Raw genomic sequence first — 25,228 nt, forward strand, 5'->3', positions numbered from 1 at the left:
AATTTGATTTAAAATCCGTGTGTACAAATATTATAGCGGGAGTGCACAGATCTTAAAGCGGATTGGGTGATCCTGGAGCTCATTGAATCTAAAGTATGTCCGATGTCCATCGGACCTACTTCGCAGTCGTCCAAATTTAGTAAGATGGGCAAGAAATAAATAGTGATAAACTAGTACTATCATAATCATGACTGTTGATCTGTAGTCCCGGATCATCATTCACCTATCAATATACAAGAATAACTTGAGACAAAGGCAAGGGATTCCTTCCAGTGTCTCATGGACCTGGAGATTCCAAAGCCATGTAAAGAATACTGTCCCTTTTTCTTTTTCTCTTCTTTTATTTTCCTTTCCTTTTTTTTTTTTTTAATATCAGTTTCTTTTCCTGTTGTTGATTTAGCTAGGTAGTCCGAGTCCAATGCACTTTCAAATATCATATCCGCTGTGTAATGTAATCAGCAATCTTTTTCCACACTGCAATAGCTGTGTGCCTGTGTGGACTCTGTACGGGTGCAAGTGCATTGAGTTTTTTGTCTCCCTTCAAAATGCATAATTAGTTAATTAGCTGCGCTTTGAGATTTGTGCCAGGTTAAATAGAACAATTTTGAACCGTCTGATTCAATTGTACTTAGTCCGGTAACGGGGTGTGAATTCAGCAAGTCCGCATTCTCTGCTAGCTTCGGACCGTCCAATCAGAATCCGACCCAATCTGGGTCTATGAAAGTAATGCACGTGGCCCTTTAATATTTATGTAGATTGCAATCGAACAATTCAGATTACATTCAAACGGTGCGTTAACTCAGATGATATTTATGTAGATTGTAATCGAACAATTCAGATTACATTCAAACGGTGCGTTAACGCAGATGATATGAATTCGGGGTCTGATTATGTGCACGAATTAAATTTTAGAAACTGGACAGTTTTGAGATTCATAACTTGCAGCCTGAATGCTCTCCATTTCGACGAGATACCTCAAGAGATGTGAAATCAGATATTGGTGTCGGACTGTCGGTTGATATGAGGGAAGATGCATAGTACATTAGCTTGGATCACGGCGATAGAAATTCAGACCAATCTGAACTAAAGTAGAATACATGTAACAATAAATAAGTACTAAACAGAAGAATAATAAATATGACCAACTAATTGATCATATAAATAAAAACGAAAGATTTGTAATAATTTGATCATCGCTAACGACTAATCGACCACTTTTTATAACACTGAGTGGAATGCACACATGACTGCTTTAGTTGTGTAGATTCTTATTGGACTGTCCAGATCCAAACAGAAATATTTTGTTACCTCAGGTGATACGAATTCCTTATTACACCACTGAATGTTCAACTATGTATGCATGCAAGGAGGTGCAGACAATTTCTAGAGAGCATTTCTTGTGGATTAAGGAAAGAATGTGATTATCTTTATTGTGAATAGCTCATTAAGTAAACTTTAATTGGAGGCTAATGGGAAAAGAGAGAACCGGAAAAGGATGTTTACAAAAAAAGGGTGCTGTAATAAAAAAATTCTTGCTATAAATTTATGAATTGTTTGTGCTTAGGAATCTGAAAATCATATTACTAAAATAAAATTCAGCTTAATTTGGTGCCTGGTAACTTGAGATCGTTGCATTAATGAATTTGGCCTCAAAAGATGGCTAAAAAGGATATCATTAAAATTATAATAAGAATTGAGATTTTTTTTTTCTCTTTCATTTTGGCATAAACTAATGAGAAGTGCTCACAAATGCCTCCAAGTTTAAGTGCCTTCACTATGTTTTTATTTATTAAAATTAGAACTTAAGTATTAAAAATTGTTAGATATAATATATGTTATCTACATATGTAAAATGAAAAATACAACATTCGGTTTTGTTTTATTAGCACCAAGAGCACAATTATTCACTGATTTGCACAATTATCGTCTGGATTCACTGATTAGCACAAAATTTCTAGGTTCTCGATTCCTATCAAAATAAGATCGATTGTTATAATTTTTATGTGTATATATCAATATATATTGTATATAATAATTTAAATTTTCTAGGTTCTTGATTCCTATCAAAATAAGATCGAATTGTTATATTTTTTGTGTATATATCAATATATATATATTGTATATAAATAATTTTAGTTTTTATTAATCTTTTCAAATTGTTTTTATAAGAAAATTTTAAAATAAAGGTATGGAATTAAGAAGTATTTGAACTCTTTAAATTAAGTAATTAACAGAGACATGTACTGAGATGACCCAGTGTCATGGTCCAAACTGTTCGTCATTGTTCTAAAACTTTATTATTTTAGGAAAGTTTAAAAATTGAATGTCATACAACATGATGAGCCCAAGCTCTTCATTTGGGCCAGAGCTTTTGTTTTCTTTCATTTTCATTTTCTTTCTATTTGGGCTTTATACTCTTTATTGTTGATAGCTCTAGTGTCCTCTCTCCAAGTAGATGAATATGAGGAGGGTTTAATGCCTCATTTTTTTCATACTTTATCATACCTCATTAGTGTGGGAAAAATGGCACAGCGGAGCCAGTTCAGTCATGGAACGGCACAACACGTATTACTGTTCTGTGCCGTGACTCGCGTGTCGCGTGCCGTGACCACCTCTTGACATTTTGATCACGGCACGACATGGTACGTAATCACACGAGTCACATGTAATTAGGGTCGTTAGGTCTTAATCAAATGGTGAATCTTGAAGAAACTAACTTAAATTATGAAAAAATAGTTAAACGTGAGAAATATGACCAGTTACGTTTGGACACGGCACGCGAGTCACGGCGTGACTCCCGTGCCGTGACCACCCCTTGACATTTTGATCACGACATGGCACTGCACGGGGTCACTGTTCACTTGGTCACGGCATGGCACGGCACGAGACCAAAGTCACGGCGTGTTAGTTACGGCACGACACGGCACGTATTTTCCACTCTATACCTCATATTTTATATATTCGTTTTGTAAGTCCAAATTGTCGATCCGAACCGTTCAACATAATATTTATACTAAAATATACATGGAGATGAAATTTTATATTTTTTAAAATTTTTTTACTATTTTTTAAGATAGGTACAAAATCACTGTTTTTGAACCGTTCAAAAAATAATGATTTTCTACCCATCTTAGAAAAATAGAAAAAAAATTCCAAAAATTATAAAATTTCATCCCAAACCATATTTTAGTATATTTATCATGTTGAACGGTTCGGATCGACAATTTGGATTTGGAAAACAAAAATATAAAATATGAGATATGATAATGTATGAAAGACACGAGGCATTGCAACCCTCCTCGATAAATATATGTATGTTCCATCTTCTTGTACAAAGGTTATGAATATAGAAATGAAATGAAGGAAATATTAGTTCCTTTTTAACTCTTCTTTTATCGTTGTATTTGACTTGAACTTGTTTTTTTTTTTATATTACTGTGCAATTTTAACCCAAATTTCCCTTTACAGCACTCAATTTCGTTTTGTTATCTTCCATAAAACCAATTTTTATCCAATTTCCAATTAAGTTCATGACACCCACACATGGAAAACACAAAATTTCATGGCCCAAAATTTATATATAATCCGATTGGTGACAAATTGACCCAAAACCAAACTAGCTCCTGCTGACCCATTCAGCCATTATCGGATTAAAAGGCTGACAAGGCTTTCTGGATCACAATTGGTGACATTTTGTTCTCAATTCTCATGCTGAAGAACACGAATCCAGATCAGGTACAATACTTTCCCAACTGGATCTAATCCATATATATTTTTCTCTCATTTATTTTGTTTACTTCTAATCAGTGTTCTAAATAGCGCACTATAACGACGCAATAGCGTTTTTGGATCTTGAAAGCTACACTATGGGATAAAAGTGTGCTATTTCAGCTACGACCGCTATAACGTTAATAGTGGTCCGCTATCTGTGCTACGAGCTACGCGCTAGCGCACGCTATGCTACATAGACTTTTATATAAAGGTCAAAACTAAAAAATAATTTTAAATATCAATTTTTTCAAAGTCCAGGTTGATTTGTTTTTAAATAGAAAAAAATAGATAGTTTATTCTATAATGTTTATGTTTTTTTAATAGGAAAAAAAATGTAATTTATGACATGATGCTTAGGTTATTTTGAATGAATAAAGATATATTGCTTATGATATTATTAGGGTTATTTTGAATAGCAATTTGGACTTTGTACTGGTTCAGTATGAATATGCTAATTTCTTAATCAATTTTGTGTTACTTACTGTTTTATGAGACTTTAGATAATGTTGATAATTAATAAAAATATAAAATGTATTTTTAAAAAAAAACATTATGTTGGATAGCTTTCGTTATTCGCAATAACTTTTTTATTTTTTATCTTTTCGTTATGACGCGATAATCGTTATTTAAAACCTTGCTTCTAATACACCACGTAGTAATTAAAAAAAATACAAACCAAAAAGATACAAAATCATAGAACGAACGCTCACGATTTCTTAGAAATATGTCGGCTGCAGAACGGTGATAATAAGAAGTTAGGTTAAAAACATTAAAAAACACAGAAGTCCAAACCAATTAACAAATGCAGAGGTGGCCAGCACGATAAAGGAATAAATATCGTTGCAAATATTAAGGAGTTTGACTAGTATATATAACATCAGTATTATTTCAGTCTATATAATATCAATTTTAAAATTTATCGAATCGATTTCAAACGGTGAATTCAAATTGTTCAAACCGATCTACTTCATTAGTTGTGCGTTTACATGTAAAATTTATAACTATTTGCATTTATTTGGTATAAGTCAAGCGATCAAATGTATGAGTTTTTAAGTTAATTTTAATACATTTATTTTTTAATATTTTTACCGCTTGATTTGATACTAAAATAACTTGAAAATAGAAAAAAATTACATGTAAACACATTACTCATAAAGTAAATTGGTTTGAATGTTTTGAATTAGTCGTTTAAAGTCTATTTAATCAATTTTAAAGTTAGTATTATGTGACACTGATATCATACTAGCCGGATTCAATATTAAGTAATACTTTATGACAAACTTAAATTTCAACAAAATAAATCGCGGTCTTACGACTACTCTAATGTGGTTGGTACTGTTTTGTTCATATCCACACTAATACTTGGTACGCTATATTAATTTTGACTACGAAACATTTTATTTTAATTAAAATTTAATTTGAAATTAATTTAAATATCAAGATGACATGAATTATAGGAAGCTATGGACCCAGATGAAAGAAAAAAAATAAAAAAATGAATTTGTGGGTGCTAATATTATGTTGATAGCCAGAAATAAGCTGCCAATAGCAAGTTCGGAGTATACGTGCTCAGATGAAATAAATAAAGTATCACTTGTCAGGTTGTCATTTTCCATAATCAGTTATGCACGCTATTGCAGGGGTGAATGCGGAGGGCAAAAAAATATCAAATTGAGTTTATAACTTAATCGGATTAAAATCTATTAACTAATTAGGTACTCGACACAAAAACAATGCTTTAACTTATATTTTTCAATGCCCTAACTTATAATTTCTGATGCTTTAACTTATAATTCTAATTACCAATTATAATTTAAGAAATTTATTTTGATTTTGATACTAAATTTAACCCGAATTACAAATTAAACATTCAGAGGGGTGGGTGGGGCAAAATTTTTTTTCAAAAAAAGACAAAGTCAATCGATATAAATAGATCACCACTAAAACTCAAAATAAAAAAAATGGGTTGCTCCCACTGTTCTACTTTGAATCCGCTCCTACGCTATTGGCATTCAGAAGGCCCATGTTTTCGTTCTTCTTTTTTGCCATGATAGGTGTTAGGAAATTTCATTTGAACATAAAAATTGAAAGTCCGTGCTTTTTTTACTATTCAAATTTCATCTAATATATTCTCAAGAATTAATTTCAGATAGTTCATAGTTGTTTTGGAAATTGCAGAGATCAAACAAGTATCTGCAATTGATTTTTGATTAAGATTATTTAAGTTGGAATACTTGATCTCCTTTTTGAAATTTTATGTTTTGCAGGAAGGTGCTTATATGCTTACTAATTTTTTTTTTGTTGCGAGGCAAAATCTGAATCATTTGCATGCAAAGTAATCTGATTTTAACTGAATTTGAGAAATGGTTCGGTTTAAGCTTGCCAAAGGAATTAGTTCGACTCACAAAAGTGGGTTCAACCAAACCTTGAAAAAAAAAACTACGCTTGCATTGGGATGTTTTGTTGGTTTTGCTAGCTTGGTTGAAAAAGTAGTAGTGGTCCTTTTTTAAAATATTACATACCAAATATTTTTGGAATGTATTACTACTTAGTGTGCAATATGGAACATAGTTATGTTGACTTGCTCGCTACATAGGCAGCCATTAACTCCATTACAAAAATCTAAAATAATTCGAAGAAATGGAGATGATGCCGTGGGAACCACTACAAATTGAGAATTAATGGGGGGAACTTCTAGCATAAACAACGTACTGAAATCTTTAGCGTACATTTTAGTAAAATATTTTATCAGGTCGACAGGTATAAGCAAATTCCTCATGTCCTTGGTTAGAAGACTCAAAATTAGGGGATGCAAATTCAATTCCAATTGAGAGATGAAGATTTTGGAAACCTGTTTGGATGAAGAAGTAAAACTTTCAAAGAAACAATGGAATTGAAGGAAAAAACAACTTGCCAATTGAAGGTCGTATCATCTGAAACAACACAGAGGATCAGGCGCAGGAAGTTTTGATCAAAACTGGTATGGTGCAGATGCCACTGGTACGGGTGGTTTCAGTCCCAAACTGGAGCAAACACTTACTGGTAAAGATGATTGAAGATGATGAAGACTAGTGGCGTAGCCAGAATTAGAGTTAGGCGTGGATAGAAAAATTCAACAAGTACAAATTTCAACAAAAAATTAAAAGGTCTAACAAGTGGTATTTTTCCATATAAAAAAGTACTCATACTTCCTAAAAAATAATACAAAAAGTACACAGTTCCTTTTTTGTCTCTCTTTTTTTCGCTTCTCTTTATTTACCGTTGTTTTTCTTTCTTTTTTTAATCGGAGATATAATAACATAGGGACAAAGCAATTTGAGAAGTAAATGAAGAGAAGCGATAAATAGAAATGAAATACATATATGGACTGTTTTATGGTTGTTTTCTGCAAAATTTAATCAGACGAAGCAAATGAAATACAAATATAGTTTGTGTAATTTAGTCAAGCCCGTCAAGGTTGGACAAATTTGAAATCAGAGTGAGGCACAATTAAGCAATGATACAGATTAAAAAAAAATGAAATCCAAGGGTGGGCAGCTGCCCACCCCTGCCAAACATTGGCTCCGCCACTGATGAAGACCAATATCAGAACACTAGCAAGGAAAGCTGGTAAGAATCCATAGCACTGCTGCAGTTTGTGCTTTTGGTTTGATATCATAACATTAGAATGTCAGTACTATTGGTTTGATGCGCCATCTCACCAAATAGGGAGACTTACAGAGCAATTTATGTTTTCTCAGAAACTTTAATGCATTTTTTTCACTTCTTTTTATCCTCTTTTCATTCTCTGTTTCTTCTGTTATTTCACTTCACATTTTTCTTACTTATTTGGTCAACTATGTTGTTCTCTTTTGTTTTTATTTCACTGTTACATAACTTATGTAATGAACCATATAATGAATAAAATGTGGGCTAGATCCATATTTTTTCTTCAAAAAGTTTACTATAACGCAAGTAGAGATATCACGATACTACGCTTAAAAATAAAAAGGGTATGATATGGAGCGTTCAAAACATTTCATTCGGTTTTCTACTTAAGTCAGTTGGTGGGACTTCAAAATTGGTGTTTTGGTCTCGGCTTGGCTTTGGAAAGATTGATGTCCCTCGTAAGAGAAAAAATAAAATATTGAAGACAAGTACCAACCTGTGATCAGAAAAACTCAAAAAGCATGGAAATAAATTTAACACATAAGATGAAGTCCTAGGTGTTGGGTTCTTTTCTTTTTTGCATTTTTGATTTAAGGCCGTCATCAAACGCAAGAAACTGATCAAGTCACTCAACTTTTAATATTTACAAAAAATCTCCATTTAGATTTCAAACTGCCTCCTAAATTTTTGAAGAGTTATTATTGAATTTACACTCAGCATGGTAATTTATAAACTTCAAAATCGACTTGACATGCTTATAACAACGAATTCAAAGTATTTAAATCAATTAATTTACAAGTGATACATTAAAAAATAATTAATTTTTAAATTTATTTAGCAGATAATCAAACGGAAAGAGAAATAAACATTGAAGTTCATTTTATTTGTCAGTTTTTTTTATTATGTTTATATTCATTTAACATCATTTAGTGTATGCCTACGGTCTTGATTAAAAAAAAATCATTTAGTATAGAGTCGAATGATAAAATATATCAGTTTGCATATTTTTAATTTGTTATTTTAGGCAGATCCTACAAATTTTTAATGTTATGCCTAAAATAGTCGAGCTCATGTTAGCTTTATTTTCTTTTTGTTAGCCAATTCACTCTGTGGTCTGAATCGACCAAAACGAAACAAAAAGAGAAAGTGATAGAAAAAAACAGTGTTGTAAATAACGGTATGTGCTTGTCGGATAGACATGTTATTGTCAAATGATTAATTGAGAATAATTGACAAATCTATAACAGTTTGATCACTGCTAACGACTAAACGGCCGATTAATCGGCCTAAACAACCCTTTTTCACAAGTGCTATATTGAGCGCATCAATTGATATTAGTGGTTTGCTAAACCCGTTAGGGGTTGAACCCGTTTTGCCCGGCCTGTACCCGTTGCCCGGGTACAAACGGGTAGACGGGTACGGATAATAAACGGACCGGACAACATAATTTTGAAAAAAACCCGTTGTACCCGTACCCGTCTACCCGCCAACCCGTACCCGCCTACCCGTACCCGTCTACCCGTACCTGACCCGTTACAAAATTTGAATTTCAAAATTTTTTTGGCGGCACCCTATAGAATTCAGATCCAGTGCAATACCTGACTGAGTAGAATGAGATCTGAGTCATCAATTTTAATTTGGCATGAATCTCAAAACGGACCCCTATATCTAAACTCCATCCGGGATGTCCTTTAACTTGGCACGAATCTCAAAGCATAAAAATTCAGAAAAAAACAGAAAAGAAAAAAAAAAAAAACCCGCCCGTACCCGTCAACCCGCAACGGGTACGGGTAATAAACGGGTAGGGTAGTGGTTTTGGGAAAACTACCCGTCTACCCGTTGCGGGTTGTACCCGTACCCGTCTACCCGCCCTACCCGTTACCCCTAACGGGTTACCCGGAACGGGTCACGGGTAACCCGTTAGCAAACCACTAATTGATATATTGAAAGCTGAGATAAACTTTTCTCTCTAAATACCAATTATACCCTTTTACTCTTTTCTTTATATGTATCAATTAAGTCTATTACAATTAATACAATAGTTAATAAAGAAAAAAGTTCAATAAAGAAAACAACTAGCAACTCTCTCTCTCCCTCCATCCTTTCTCTCTCCCATGGAGATGCAGGCACAAACAAAGGGATGGCTGGATGGTAGCGATCGAGAAGAAGAGGCACTGAGTCCTATGAAATTAAAATGTTAACAAAATATAAATTTAGAATCCATCAAAACATAAATTTCAGTTCAACCAATTTAGTTAGTTATTACTAATTGCGTAATTTTTTAAAATATTAAATTTGACTAAAATGAATTAAATGTTGTTTTAGAAAGGGCAGTGCTATTTTGAGGTCTCAAAACACTATATTCAGTGCTTAGGAATCTATTTTTATTTTAATACTAGTTTTACTCCCAATAATTATCTTCTATCTTTGCTTCGTGTTGTCAATAAAGGAAAGTTAATTATTCTGTAATAATGCATTAAATGAAATAGCATGAACAATACACAGTTCTTATCAAATATATCATTTCTTTCCATATTCACATATGATTCTAGTTCCATCTGTTTTAGAATCTATCTACGTAACATAATCAGATATTTGTTCCATTAGAAAACATGACAAGAGTTGCTTGATCTCAATATTAAAGCAAATAAACTATAATTTTTTGTTTTCTAGTTTGAGTAGATCAAAGATTTTTAATTGTTACTATTCATATAGAATAATATAATACATTAGGACAAATTAGGTGTTATATTTTAGGAGGTTGCTATCTTATACATCCAATTTGTAATATTTTAGGACGCTGATATTTAAATTTAAAATTTAAATCATTTTGATATTCGATTTGAAATCAATTAGTAATTTATCATAAAATCATTTAAATTACACTATTCAGAAATTTAAAACATTTGATAAAGAGGTAAATATCTTTGAAATCGGTCCTAATGTAAAAGATGTGGTTTTAAAAAAAATGAAAATACATCTACAAATTTAGTTTTCTCATTTGAATAGTGCTTGATATTTTGAAAATATCAAATAAATGTATTTTTGAAAAAAAAAAAAATATTACATAAGTACTAGTTAAGTAGGCTATGTTTAAATTTAGGTTCAGCTGTTGATTTGATTCAACTTAATTAGTTTTTAATTTGTTAACATGATGCATTACAATTTGTTTGCTATAAGTTTCTGATTTATACTTATTAACACCATATGAATGTACGTATGCCATGGAAGATAAAGTTTATCCATACTAATTTATTTATTTTCATAAATAGAGAGGCCTAAATCTGACAGCTTTCTTTCACCTTCCTTGTAAGAATAATTAAGTTCAGAACATAGAAAAAAAAATCATTAATTAGAGACAAAAGTGATATAACACTAGAAAAGATTCACCTCAATATTTGAAAATCAGCCCTCAAAATAGCGCTACCCTTTTCACAACACTGGAAAAAAAACAGTATTTAACCGAATCCGCATTCTCTGCATTAATCAGAATTCATCCGAACCACGCCTATAACGCACAGCACAAAGACCTTGACTATTAGTGCGTATGTTAATTGAACGGTCCAGATCTTAAATCAAAATTTGAGTTAATGCAGAGGATACTAAATTTATTTTAACCCAGATGACCCGGAACAACCGGCCCAAATAATCTATCGGCCCATAACTGGCCGAAATAAGCAGGAACATCCGACGACGACCAAACCCATTTTGAACAGAAGAAACCCGAATTAAGCAATGCGGTTCACTTATTGGCCCATAACCGACTCTATAGACGGTCGAGGCTCCGAAATATAATTACCATGCGACCGAGTCACCGACTTCCATCTTCTCTTGTGCGACAACAAAAATCGCAAAAGCAAGCACAGGTACCCTCCTCGCCTCCGTTTCGCAGTTTTGCTCCATCACCTCGCGCTCTCGGTCTCTCCATCTCTCTCTATCGCTCTTCGTGTGTTCTTGATCGGACGTCTATTCTTGTACGATACTCATAATCCCATTCCGCCTCCCCTTTCTCTCCTGCCTTACACAGTGCAGAAGAAAACCCTAGGTGTCCAACGCATTTTGTGGCACAATTATTTACATTTTAGTGGACTCTATTTTGTAGTTAGTAATGCTTTCCTTTTAGTTAAGAAAATGGTTGTAGTAGTTATGTCTGGTATGTATCATTGAGACTTGAGCTCCTCAACCCTTTTAATAGCAAAATTCTATGGTTGTATTCTGAGGAAGTTGCTATACTGGTTTCAACTTTTAAGGCTATCTTCTTAGGATATAATGTTTGACGGAATTGATTAAGAAACGACCATAACTGTTGTTTGATTGAGAAAATTGGTTTGACAGATGTAATCTGATAATCTGTATAATTACTTTTGTCCTTCCAATCTCAGGTTTTCGTAATATTACTCTGTGCTTCTTTCTAAATTTGATGGATCAGTTCGGATGGCACTTCGGAAGAGGTAATAGTGCGCATCTTAATCATTTTCTTTAGCCCTTTATTTTGTATAAAAGAGATTTAACATTGGTATCCATATCAATCGGTCTCACAGAACAAGACCACATTGTTGTAGTATTCTACTGTTAGTATAAGCATGGTATCATACCAACATCTGACTAGCCAAGTATAGCACCGGTTAAATTCTTGGTACTATCATCTAAATATGATTGCAGTCTTTGAAATTGACGGACATTTCAACTACAGGTCTAAGAGAGCTAACTGGTGCAATTGACTTGATAAACCAATACAAGCTACTTGCCCACCATAAATTCTTTTGCAAGAGAGCACTTCCGGCTTCGATAAGGGAGACACACTACCTGCGCAATGTGGTGGGGGAGAGGGACATCATGAGAGGTGAGGGAATGGAGTTCGACCAGCTGATTCAAAATGCACCATACCTGCCTGAAACGAAGGCGCGTATAAGTACGTTTGACCTGGAGACACTCGGCCAGGCATTCCAGTTGCGTGAGAATGGTACTGTCCATTTGCCTTCGGTAAGTTGTTTCCTTCTTGTAGTTTGGTGACTGGTATATACTGGTATGGACCTTTCATCTGTGCGATATTTGGTTATGTTGTTGTTATTGTTTGGTCATATCTGGTACTGCTTCCCTGATCTGTTCTTAAAATCTCAGTGAAGAGAGGAAGGTCTTGAAAACCTCACAATCCGCAGTAAAGTGTGGACTGTTTGCATACGTTGGTTTTGTAATGCTCCTAAAATAAAATCTCGATGTAAGATGAAAGGCTAGTGAGAGCTTGGACTTACCAAAATGATTAGTTTGAAATATCACTATCTTTGTATTTTTTGAAGGAATTAAGCACATTTCAAGGTTATTAGTCAAGTACTCAATTAGCCATGATTTCTGAATTGAGATTTTAGCTATAAAAAAAGGGGTTTGGATTTGAGATCAAATGAAGTGGGTGCACACTGTTTCTAAGGTTGCTGAAATGGAGCAATTAGTTTGTATAATTTTCCTTGCTCCAGTTTCTGTTGGCAGTTTTCTCAAGCATACCTGATGACGTGTACAATTCTAGTTAAATTCAAAGCCAATCCCAGTCTATAGAATGCAGTAGATAGGGTATGTACTCCATATTGGTAGAGGCATTTCGATGGTGACCTAATGGAATGGTAAATTAGCAATCTGAACTTACCAGAATACAGTACAGAGGGTCTGTACTCTGTATCTCGGTAGAGAAGTTCCACTGGTGACCTATTGGAATGACAAATTGGCAATATGAATTTACAAAAAAATCACTAACCTTAAGTATGAATACTTTCTCATTTTCTTTGACTATTTAATTCTATAATCGGATTCATTTTTCACATATTTGTGTATAACATGAAAATTATAAAATTACTTGGATTCTGGTTAAATGCACTTTTTTCCATCATAACATCATCAAATAATGAATGAACGCTCCAAGAAATTATATTTTGTTCCTAAGAATAATATTTGTTCCTACGCACTTGCTCCCAAATCTCACCGTCTTCTGTTCCTAATTCTTTGGGTTCAGGGGCAAGGGGTAGTGTTATGTGTTCTTGTTTCTGTTGCATATCATAATGTCCTTTAGCCCCTGCAAGAAATCAATGGGAAAGTGAGCAAGGAGAAAACTACATATCCTATCAGCATTGTTAAGTTGTATGACGGCAATGCGTATATATGTTTGCAGTCAGAAAAAGGGACACCTACCATATCTTGCAAAATAACAAGTGAGGAGGAGAAAGAGAAGAAGCATAAAAAGAAGAGAGATAGAGAAGGTGGTGACAAAGAACGGGAGCGCAAAAAACACAAGCACCATCACCACAAAGACAAAGACAGAGAAAAAGAGAAGGACAAGGAAAAAGGAAAAAGGAAACATGCGAATGGCCATTATCCACTGCCACCTATCGTTGACCCCTCAAAACGGCACCATGATAAGGTTTTTAGTTTTTCTTTTTCCTTCTTAATAGTGCTCTTATGTCATGCCTGGAATGTTTTGATTTGGAAAACTTTTATTTAAATAGCATATCGACGGTTATGGTTTGGCTGGAAGGTTTGATATATATACTGATAAAACATATTGCTCCAATTTTTCATATTTGGGGTTCAAAATTATTCTCAGATTAGAGAGGTAGGTAAGCAACTGATCTGAGCTTCAGGTTTAACATTGAACTAGGCATCTAAACAATTCTTTGCATTTTTAAAAGGTAGTATGAAATACTGTTTGTTTATAACTTCAGCCGGTAAGTTTTATGTTACTTCTTTCATATTGAGTACTTTTGGGACACTCAGTTATAGTTGTTTAGATAAGGTTATAGAAGGTGGTGCTTTTTTTTTTCTTAATCAAGATGCTTAAAAACTCCAGCATGTTTATGTGACAGCTTTCTCATGGTGCTGCCAATTTTTTGAGTTCACAGCAAAAGAGGAACCATGGCTTTAGTGAAGAACTGCTCTCCATTAACAGACACAAAAGGGGTAAGTCAGATTATTTTTGTTTGCTTTCAGTTTTCTTATATTTTGTTGTACCTCCCTAACCACTATCTGTTTGGTGCCAACTGTTTAGGATGAGTGGATGGAAAGATTTTGGTGGTGCCACAATTAAATGACCTTTTGTTTCAGTTTTCGTTATGTTGCTTTTCATATGCCTATTATGAATTCTATGCTGCCTCCTTTTTTCAGAGAGATAAAATAATAAGGTAATAAAGCATTTATTATTGATGTGATGTTAAATGTTCTCCAGCCCATTCCAGTTCTTTGGTTGATGCCAGCCTGTAACGTTATGATCATTGTCAGACTTCATCTGTTAGTCCAAAGAGAGTGGGGAAATACCAAGCTATGTTGTTGTAGCCAAACCATTCCCTACCATTGCTGTTACAATTAAGAAGAAATTCAATTTTTCAAAATGCTAATATCACTTGTATCATTCAGTTGGCGTTCTACATTTTCCTTTGGTTTTAGATCATATACCTAGGACCATTCAAGTACTAAGAGGCTGATTAGCTTATTCATTTTTCTGGCTCCTATAAATGCAGGATTGTTGGTGTAACTGCATTAGCGAACGCCAACATCATTTGAAGTAAATAGAGGTCAGGAACACAGTTGGGGGGTAAAAGAAAATAGATAAACTGCCTTTGAAAATAGTGGATAAATATGATCTTAAGATTTGGCAAATCTATGGCAGTTTCTTACTACCCTGGATATGTTGCGGGGCTCGGATCAAGGGGCCTTTTACTTCTCTTTGTGAACGTAGAAATTTTATCAGACTATTTTGACCCAAGCAGGTCAAAATCTGTTTTCTAATTTTTCTCTACTAAAAGTAGCCAGCTGCAAGTTAGGAGGTTTAAAATTTATCATGTAAATTTGACCTTAAAAACTACCATGGCGGGTCATGGTTGCATAAACTAGGGAATGAAAATTGGCACGTCGTGTCGGATTCTGCCATGAACGAATGGTGCAACATGTCAGGGGCATGTCACGACACGTGCCAATCATGTGCCTTTAACAGTCATGCTGGACCTTGTTGCATGCGAAGCGGTCTTGATGTGTCACGTGACGTATAGGCACACAATAAACATAACGTCAAGATACCACGAATAACTAACCATTATTATACAATAAAAATTTACAATTGTTGAGTATCAAAATGAGTTTGGCATTTTGTTTTTCTAAAAAAAATGATTTTGTTGCCCAAGAAAGATTTTATAGTTCTTTTGCGAAATATAATATGATAAAAAGACATTTCAATTTTTTTCTTCACTTCAAAATAATCCTCACTTTTAGGAAATTTTTCAACATTTTTTAGTTAACAACTTGAAACTTGGGCGATTAAATATTTTATAACATAGCAAATAAAATTTCAACATGTTTTCTTCGTTTATTGCTTTAGCGATGTAGCCCTCTGTTCATGTTCATGTATCTAAAACTGAAATTGCCTCAACATCACATGAGATGAGAGAAATCCCTTGTCCGCGGGGTTATTTGGAAAACTGCGGTATTGTGCTCGGCTGGATTTGAAACGAGAAATTTATTTAAGCTTTCCAAATTTCAGAAAGGAAAGGAAAATTAAAACTACGCTAGACTCCTTTTTGGGCTCTGTCCAGAAACTAAAAGGGAAAGGCTAGACTCTTTCTGTGTTGATCAGTAGGTGTAGATTTGGATTTCATTTATTTTGTCTTGGGCTGAAACTAGAAAATTTTAGAAGAAGAGATTTCTATTTTGTATATAGTGTTGTAGGTCCAGAATATTCCTAAGAATAGTATAAACAGAGATGACATATAACTTAAGATGTAGTCAATCAAAGAGGCAAATTTAGCAAGTTTAAGAACAATTTTGTCCTTTTTTTACTCTTAAGCACTACCTCAAACTTTACCAAAAAAGTAACGAAAATTAGTATTCAATTAACCAAGAATTTTCCCTAATTAACTTGTTAGTGCTAAAATTTTTCCAATATTCTTTTGTACAGGAATTTCCCATATAAGTGAAATATATTCAAACAAAGGGTCTTACGATAAATGCATCACATATACGCAGGATTCTTTATTCAAGCTGCTACTAGCGGTGGAAAATTAAAAACTTAGTTTCTTACTACTTTGACAATGATCCTCTTTTAACGAAAAAACAATCCAGATGTGAACAAATTAAAATTAGTCTAGACATAAGAACAAGGATATAAAACGATCGAAAATAATTCACTTCCGTCGTAATTGAATAATTCAAGCTCAAGTATAGATTGATTACACACAAAAATCCTAATAATAACATAAAAAAAAAAATGAAAATTACAAACAAAAGGAGATATGGAACCAATAGTTTACCATATTTATTCACCTAACGCTAAAAAATGCCACTATATCTATATGTCTAACCTCCCAGTAATTCAATGCTTACATCTTTACCAACTCCATACATCAGGAATATATAGCTTCATTATCAAAGCTTCAATTAGTCTCTGATATGTGACAGCAACACATTGGTATGGTGTTGCACCACCTTCCATGCATCGCGGACATGGAACTCCTCGGTCAAAGTAGCCCCCACTGCGAAGCGTATCACGTAAATTCCTCCTATCACAGCATGCGTCATGTAAATTTTCCCCGAAGCATTAATCATCTCTAGAAGCCTCTTGTTTATCTCGTTGTTGATACCATTTACTTCATCTCCACCATCTATCTCATGATCAGATGAATATACCAGGCGGAAGCATACTGTTGCGAAGTACCTGTAATGAACAAGTCAATTATTATATTCAAGTAAGATCAAGCACCAATTTACGTTTAAAATAAAAACCCAGTACTATACTACTATTAGCTATATATGCAACTTCTATATATACATTAATTTGTTATTTATTTTTATTCATTATTTCTTGTTGCATGCATACTAAAACCTATGCAGCTAGTTACGTACTACATTTTGTATATATACTAAAAAATGAAGTGAAAACTAGGAGAACATTAATTAACGGTATTTATTTAATAGTGTTAATTGAAAATACGATTGTTGTCACTATATATATTACCTTGGCACAACAACCTCAAATCTGGTGTCAAGTGAAATAAGCCCTTCAAAAACCTTGGCCATTATGACGTGCGAACGCAAGAAGTTTCTAAGGTTAGCCACACCATAGCTCCTCAAAACCATCCAGAGCTTGAGCGACCTGAATAGCCGGCTGAGCACAATCTGCCAGTCTTTGTAATCTACCACCTGTTTCGACTCAGTTGCCTTATTTCTCAGAGCAGCAGCAGTCCAATGTGGTGAAGAACCATATGTGTGCATTGAAGCTGAACGAATCTGCATCTTCTATGCCATCTATAAAATGCCTGAATTCTGGACAGATGCACGCACTTCCGGCATATGCTGCATCAACATGCACCCACATCCCATTCTTTGCTGCTACTTTGCACAGCCCCGGCAAGAGGTCTACTGCCTCCTTCTTGTTGTGAGAAACCTTTGGCTATGAGATGCGCTTTGTATCGAGCAATGGAGCCATCGGCATGACGCTTCACTTTATAAACCCATTTGCAGCCAACTACGTTCTGATCAGGTGCAGAAGGTACAAGGACCCATGTGCGGTTTTCAGCAAGAGCTGCAATTTCAGTAGCCATAGCGGTACGCCATTGAGGAAGCAAGTTCGCCTGTTGAAAGGAGGAGGGCTCAGTTTCAGTTGAGTTAGTGGAAAGCAAGGCGACATGGTCGGGAAAAAGTTTGGGTTTGCGAGTATGATCCTTTGTTCTAGTAACCATGGAGTGACTGGGTTGGTTGGAAGGAGCAGGATGAGTTTGGTCGGGGGTATTGTCTGGTGGAGGTGTAGATTGCGGCTGAGTGTGAGGTGAAGAATCGGGTGTGGTAGTGGGCTGAGTTGGAGAGTTTGTAGTGGCTTGAATGGGAGGTGAAAGCTCAGCCTCAGCCTGTGTAGGAGAAATTGTAGTGGGCTGTGGAGAATGATTTAGAGGAGAGGTGATTAATTATGGGCCGAGTAGGAGGATTGATGGGCTGTGAAGTAAGTGGTAAAGGGTTAGTGGAAGGTATTGTTTGTTGGAGAGGCAACAGAAATTGAGAGACTCTATATCGATAATTCAAGCATTGTATACATCATTAGTCCGATCCTTTGTAGGAACTACCCCTAATAACAAACTTGCAAAAATGATCTGTTTATCATAACGAGATTTGTTGTTCCTGACCCTGCTTCACTTTAATTGGTATTTGAACAAAAAGACCACAATCCACTTTTGATAAAAGTGATGTCTTGATCTGAGTGGGGATATCATTTCTCTTTTGCATGTCTCATGATTAGTGGAGGATGGTTTCTCCAATATGGTTCGAAAAGGGAATTCCTGCTCATCAAAGATGACGTGTCGAGATACAAAAACACGATTCGAGTCAACATGCAAGCACCTATAGCCTTTTTGAGACAAGGAATAACCAATAAACACACAAGGTAAGGCTTGCATATTCAATTTGTGATCATTGTAAGGTTGAACCAAAGGGAAACAAAGGCATCCCAAGGTACGAAGCAAGGTGTAATCAGGTATTTGTTGGAAGAGGGTTTCATATGGGGATGGCTGTGAAGATGTAGGTAATCAGTTTATGAGGTAAATAGCACTTGCAAAGATTTCATCCCAAAGAGAGAGAGGTAAAGAGGCATGATTTATTATGGCAAGTGAAAGTTCAACAATGTGACGGTGTTTTCGTTCCGCCACACCGTTTTGTTGTGGTGTATATGAGCAAGAGGTTTGATGTAAAATTTGGGGAAAAAGGCGAGTGATGGGTTTGAACTCCGTACCTCCATCGGTACGAAGTATCTTGAGAGTGGTGTTGAGTATATTTTCGGCTTGGGCTTTGAAAAGAGAGAAGACTTTTGTTACTTCATCTTTTGAGTGCAAAAAGTAAATCCATGAGAACTTTGTAAAATCATCCACAAATACCACATAATAGCGAAAATTAATTTTTGATAAAATTGGGGCCGGTCCCCAAACATCCGCATCCACAAGTTCAAGAGGTGAAAAAGAAGAAGAAGTACTAAGCTCAAAAGGTAAACGATGACACTTGGCCATAATACAATCATGACAAGTGTTCAATTTAGTTGAAGATAAAGGTAAACTATGAGAATTTAAGACTTTAAGAGTAATTGTAGAAGAAGGATGCCCTAAACGGGCGTGCCATAGGTCAGCTGAAACTCGAGCACCTAATAAAGATTGCGGTGGTGAAAGTGAAGGTGAAGGGAGGGTGAAGGAGTAGAAGCCACAAAGTAGCTTAGCTTGAAGGAGGGTTGTGGAAGTGTGACGGTCCTTTATAAGACAAGAATAAGAAGAAAACTCAATGAGAAATGAGTTAACAAGCAATAATTGTCAGAGACTAATGAGATTCTTTGTAAAAGATAGAACATGTAAGATATTTTTAAGGTGAATTAAGAAATGAGAGAGAGTAAAGGAAGAAGAACCAATGTGTTTAATGTCCATACCGGCACCATTGTCGATGTGAAACTTGTCGAGACCATCATATGAGATGAATGAGGACAAGTTATTGAGATCGCTTATCACGTGGTGTGTTGCGCCGGAATCGAGAAACCAATTGGCTGTTGAGGTCGGTTGTGCTACAAAGGCTTGAGGTGGTGCTGTGAAGACTTGAGAGTGTGCAAGACCACCTTGATTTGCCTCGGTTGATTGAGTCAGCAAGGCTTGAGGAGTAGAGACATCAGGATAGTTCACCAGATCACCTCGGTACTAGCATGCTCTAGCCGAATGTCCCTTTTTTGTAACAAATTTGACAAAATTCTGGTGGACCAGAATCAGGTCTGTTCTTGGGTCTAAAAGTACCAGGTCTGGACTGTGGATAAGAAGGTTTGTTGGTTAGAGTAGGAAGCAAAGGCCCATTTGGTCTAGGAGTATAGTTCCGAGGTGGATAAGAAGGTCTCTAACTGGGTCTGGGAGGGTAACGGGTATTACCCGAATAGGAAACAAAAACAGCAGGATTGGTAGAAGAATGATAAGCCAAAATTGTATCTATTGAAACCTAGGGTTAAGTATGTAAATTAAGCCAAGTTTTGATTAAATTAGGTTTAATTAGGTTAGAAATGTCCAAAAGTTCAAGTTACTGCCCTAGTTATGTTTATTTTACAGGTAATCAAGTGTTTGGAGCTTAATGAAGCAAAACGGGTGAGTTAGCGAGAAGATTGGAGCAACTGCAACATCCATTGCGGCCCGCAACCAATCCCATTGCGGCCCGCAATGACCTATCTTCATTCCAGCATACTCATTGCGGCCCGCAACCAATCCCATTACGGCCCGCAATGACATATCTTCATTTCTGCACTTTCATTGCGGCCCGCAACCAAATCCATTGCGGCCCGCAACGAGTTACAGTTTTCTGCGCGACAAATTCTTAACTGCCTCCATTCATTGCGGCCCGCAATGAATCCATTGCGGCCCGCAATTAGGTCGGTTCAGAGCTCGAATTTGCTATTTTTGGTTGGTTATTTCTAGGTTTTAGAGGGGGGGTATAAATAGGCACCTGTAGAATAGGTTGAACACGTTTTTTAGGCAGAATTTCTAGGGTTTTAAACAAGGAAAAGCAAGGAAAAGCAAGGAAGAGAGAAGGAGGAAGAAGAGAACACCATTGATCAACCGGTTTTATTGTTTTCTTTCCTTTGGAACTCTTTTATTCTTTTGATTTGATTTGTATCTTAGCCATGGCTGGCTAAGGGCTTTTCTAAGGTTGATTAGGGTTGTACTTGAAACTTTTGTTATGATTTAGTTGGTTTTATTTTATATATTCTTGTTCTTTGTTGTGATCTATTCTTTATTTTAATTGATTGTGAAGACTTAATCGAAATCACATGAAACCCTAGGATTTGGTATTTGCAATTGAGAAATTGAATATTAGGTCCAGACCATAAGGAATAGGGTATTTGATAGGCTAAGTATCGAGAGGTGACGCTTGTCTTATACGGGCTTTACCTAATAGTTTAGAGAATTGTGCCAAGTACCGAGAGGTGAAAGATAGTTTTCTAGATTTATTGGGATAATAAGAACTTAATGACTTTAGATTAGGGTAGCCAAGTACCGAGAGGTGACGTTTATTCTAATTTAAAGATGGTATTAATATAGAGATATCCCTTTGTACCTACAACACCCAACTGTGCCTTCATAACTAAAAGAACAAATTTAATAAACCAATTAGTCATAACACTAGTGGATAGGAACCCTAAGAAACCCTAATTTCTCATTCTTGTTAAAAACCTAATTTTTCTTTAAAGACTTAGTTTAATTCAACTTAATCACAATCAAACCAAACTTTGAACAAACAAATTCCTTTTTACTTTCTTTTACTAAATTAAATTGTTAGGTTAGAGTTAATATTCCAACTTGTCCCTGTGGAGACGATCCCTAAGTACTACTTGACAAGGTTGTACACTTGCAACCGAATTGAGTATCAACTAGGATTTATTACTTGTATTGTAATAATCTACATCAAAGAATGAAGAGGAGAAGAGTTAACCTGAGATTGGGATTGAAGAAGGTTCTCATAGGTGAACAAAGATCCCTGAAGCTCTTCGATTGACCACGGATCACGGCGAGCAGTGGTGACTGACAGGACAAAAGGGTTGAAATCGGGTCCAAGACCACCTAGGATGTGCATGGCCAAGTCATCATCAGAGAGGGAAAGCCAATAAAAGCCAACTCGTCGGCAATAGATCGCATGGTCTGAACATAGTCAAGACATGAAGAACCGGCCTTGGTGGTGGTTTGGAGTTTACGGCATAGCTTAGATAAGCGAGCACGAGAAGAGGTTGAAAAGGTAGATTGAAGAGAGCTCCAGAGGCGTGCAGAGGTTTTGCAAGAAAACATTTGTCCAAGTAAAGTCTCGGATAGAGAGGATCGAAGCCAACCAAGAACAAATTGATCTTGTTTGGTCCAAGGCAGAAAAGTTGAATTGGGGGAGGTGTGGCCAGTACTATCAGTGAGCAGTTCGAGAGGAGGAGGAGAGGGCTCAATAAATCTGTTGAGACCATAGCCATGGAGAATAGGGAGAATTTGAGATTGCCAAGCTAAGAAATTGGTTCTGGTAAGTTTTGTGGAAATGGGGTGATTGAGAAGAATAATTGGTTTTGTGGTTGGGGTGGAAGGAGGAGGCTGTAGAGGTTGAGAAAAAGGGTTTATGGGGATTTAAATCCTCCATGGCCTATAATGGCTCTGATACTATCAAAAATCTAGAGAAGAAGATAAGTTTAAGAGAAAAAAATCTGATTTGTATTGCTTGATTTGAATCGGTGTATAGTGCTGTTTATAAAGTAGAGAATGTACTGAAAACCAGTGTTGTAAAATGCGGTTTCTATGCGGTATGCGGAAGATCACTGCATACCGCATATACGGTATGCGGCCGCATATTCGGTTTTTAATGCGGACGTATATATGCGGATTTTAAAATGAAAACATACAACAGTAACAGTTTACTTAACAAATTATGCAGTCTTAAATAAATATTTAACATAGAAGTATGCATATTAAAAAAATTTAGTATAAAAGTCCAACGGCAAATCCATATTAAACGTCCTGCCTTCTAAAATAAAACCTTATTTCTGTACATACGACAGTCTTCAACTTATTAAATTCAGAAACTGGGTATGTATCTATGTATATTGGTAGTTTGTTACTAATGGGCCATATTAAAGCCCAACATCTATTCACGCCTATTCACGTGAAGGTTAACAATAAAATAATGCAAAAGCTGAAATGAATCTTTTGGAGTCCGTCCGGTTGAATGCTACTCTTTAGTTCCAAAGCTTAAAATGAAAAGAAAGCATGCTTTTTAGAGCCTATAAAAGAAGTGGCATGGCTAGCGAAAACATTTATTGACTGGACGTTCGTCCAGATGAGTATATTGAGTTCCGGGTGCTTTTGCATATTGGATCTTCTTTATATATTGAATTTTTAATTAATAAATATTAATATTTGAATGACTGTGTATGCAAAACTGCATATATGGCCGCATATTGATTTTCTATGCGGTTTGGAACCACATACGCATATGCGCTGATTTTTTTATTTATATCCAAACAAATATATAAATTTAAAAAACTAATCAAACCGCCTGTTAATTTTTAAATCTACCCAAATCAGAAAATTTTCTTCCGGTTTCAATATCAATTTCCGGAATTTTTTTTTCCGGAAATTGGATCCTAAATCCGGAATAATTTTTTCCGAATTTAGGATTTTTTTTTTCCTAAATCCGGAATAATTTTTTTCGGAATTAGGTTTTTTTTTTCCGAAAATTTTTTTTTTAGGAAATTTTTTTTTCATTTTTCAGTTTTTATTTATAATTTATATATTTATTGTATTGAAGTATTACAAATATTTAATATATTTTTTTAAAAATAGATGGAATACTATATAATTTGATTTATTCGAATGACTGCTACAAATAATCTGGATCAACATTTTTAATGCCGGATTTTTTACGGCCGTAAGAAAAAATAATATAATATAATATATGTATATGTATATGTATATGTATATGTATATATAATATAATATATGTATATATAATATAAGACGAGGATTCCAATGCCTCATTTTTTCATACCTCATATTTTATATTTTTGTTTTCAAAGTCCAAATTGTCGATCTGAACTGTTCAATAAAATATTTATACTAAAATATGCATGGAGATGAAATTTTATATTTTTTGGATTTTTTTTGCTATTTTAAAATATTTATACTAAAATATATATACAAAAATATGCACATTTTAAAATATACATATAATATAATATATGTATATGTATATATAATATAATATATTTTTTAAGATGGGTAGAAAATCACTGTTTTTTGAACGGTTAAAAAACAGTGATTTTGTATCTATCTTAAAAAATAGCAAAAAAAAATTCAAAAAATATAAAATTTCATCTCCATGCATATTTTAGTATAAATATTTTATTGAACGGTTCGGATCGACAATTTGGACTTTGAAAACGAAAATATAAAATATGAGGTATGATGAGGTATGAAAAAATGAGGCATTTGAACCCTCCTCTTATATTATATATACATATATTATATTATATATACATATACATATACATATACATATACATATACATATACATATATTATATTATATTATTTTTTCTTACGGCCGTAAAAAATCCGACATGAAAAATGTTGATCCGGATTATTTGTAGCAGTCGTTCGAATAAATCAAATTATATAGTATTCCATCTATTTTTTAAAAAATATATTAAATATTTATAATACTTCAATACAATAAATAAATAAATTATAAATAAAAACTGAAAAATGAAAAAAAAATTTCCTAAAAAAAAAAAAAATCCTAATTCCGGAAAAAAATATTCTGGATTTAGGAAAAAAAAAAAAGAAATCCTAAATCCGGAAAAAATTATTCCGGATTTAGGATCCAATTTCTGGAAATTTTTTTTCCGGTTTGAGTAGATTTGGAAATTAACAGGCGGTTTGGTTAGTTTTTCAAATTTATATATTTTTTTGCATATAAATAAAAAAATCGGTATATGCGGCTGCATAGACCGCATTTTGTTACACTGCTGAAAACCATAATTACATTACATTATTACTAGAGTGAAAGGGATTAATTTGAGACAGAAGGAATCTGCGCCAGTGTGCCAGAATTTTGCAACGGTTCTTGAGCTGAGAAGGTTCTTTAGTTTATGTTGAAATGGACACCTCCATTTGTTGTTTATCAGTGCTGAAAGGAGTAGGGGTGTTCATCGGTTCGGTTCGGTTGAAACCACAGTTATTAAAATCGGACCGGACCGGACTGGAAAAAACCGGAACCGGACCCATTTACGGTTTGGTTTATTTAGATG

At 34.6% G+C, this 25,228-nt stretch overlaps 1 protein-coding gene across 5 annotated transcripts; it reads left to right on the forward strand.

Moving 5' to 3' along the window:
* Window positions 1–11,204: 11,204 nt before the first annotated feature.
* On the forward strand, window positions 11,205–15,186 carry LOC144558286 (uncharacterized). Of its 5 annotated transcripts, none has more exons than XR_013512878.1 (7): window positions 11,205–11,337; window positions 11,802–11,870; window positions 12,113–12,402; window positions 13,577–13,825; window positions 14,268–14,361; window positions 14,450–14,582; window positions 14,919–15,186. XR_013512878.1 is itself a non-coding variant. In XM_078307096.1 (6 exons), exons 1-6 carry the CDS (start codon window positions 11,220–11,222, stop codon window positions 14,930–14,932), a joined length of 834 nt encoding a protein of 277 aa, XP_078163222.1. In that variant the 5' UTR covers window positions 11,205–11,219; the 3' UTR covers window positions 14,933–15,186. The 5 variants fall into 5 exon arrangements, 3 of the variants coding, with proteins under 3 accessions (XP_078163222.1, XP_078163224.1, XP_078163223.1); XR_013512879.1 differs by having other exon boundaries at window positions 11,248–11,393; XM_078307096.1 differs by lacking the exon at window positions 14,450–14,582.
* The last annotated feature ends 10,042 nt before the right edge of the window (window positions 15,187–25,228 follow it).

This window comes from Carex rostrata, chromosome 8, assembly GCF_964058835.1.
Source record: "Carex rostrata chromosome 8, lpCarRost1.2, whole genome shotgun sequence".
NCBI classification, from domain to species: domain Eukaryota; kingdom Viridiplantae; phylum Streptophyta; class Magnoliopsida; order Poales; family Cyperaceae; genus Carex; species Carex rostrata.

Coding starts and splice junctions, on each gene's coding strand:
- LOC144558286 (XM_078307096.1), top strand. CDS start 11,220: ATGCGACCGAGTCACCGACTTCCATCTTCTCTTGTGCGACAACAAAAA. Junction 11,871..12,112: donor CGGATGGCACTTCGGAAGAG/GTAATAGTGCGC, acceptor TTTCAACTACAG/GTCTAAGAGAGCTAACTGGT. Junction 12,403..13,576: donor GTACTGTCCATTTGCCTTCG/GTAAGTTGTTTC, acceptor ATATGTTTGCAG/TCAGAAAAAGGGACACCTAC.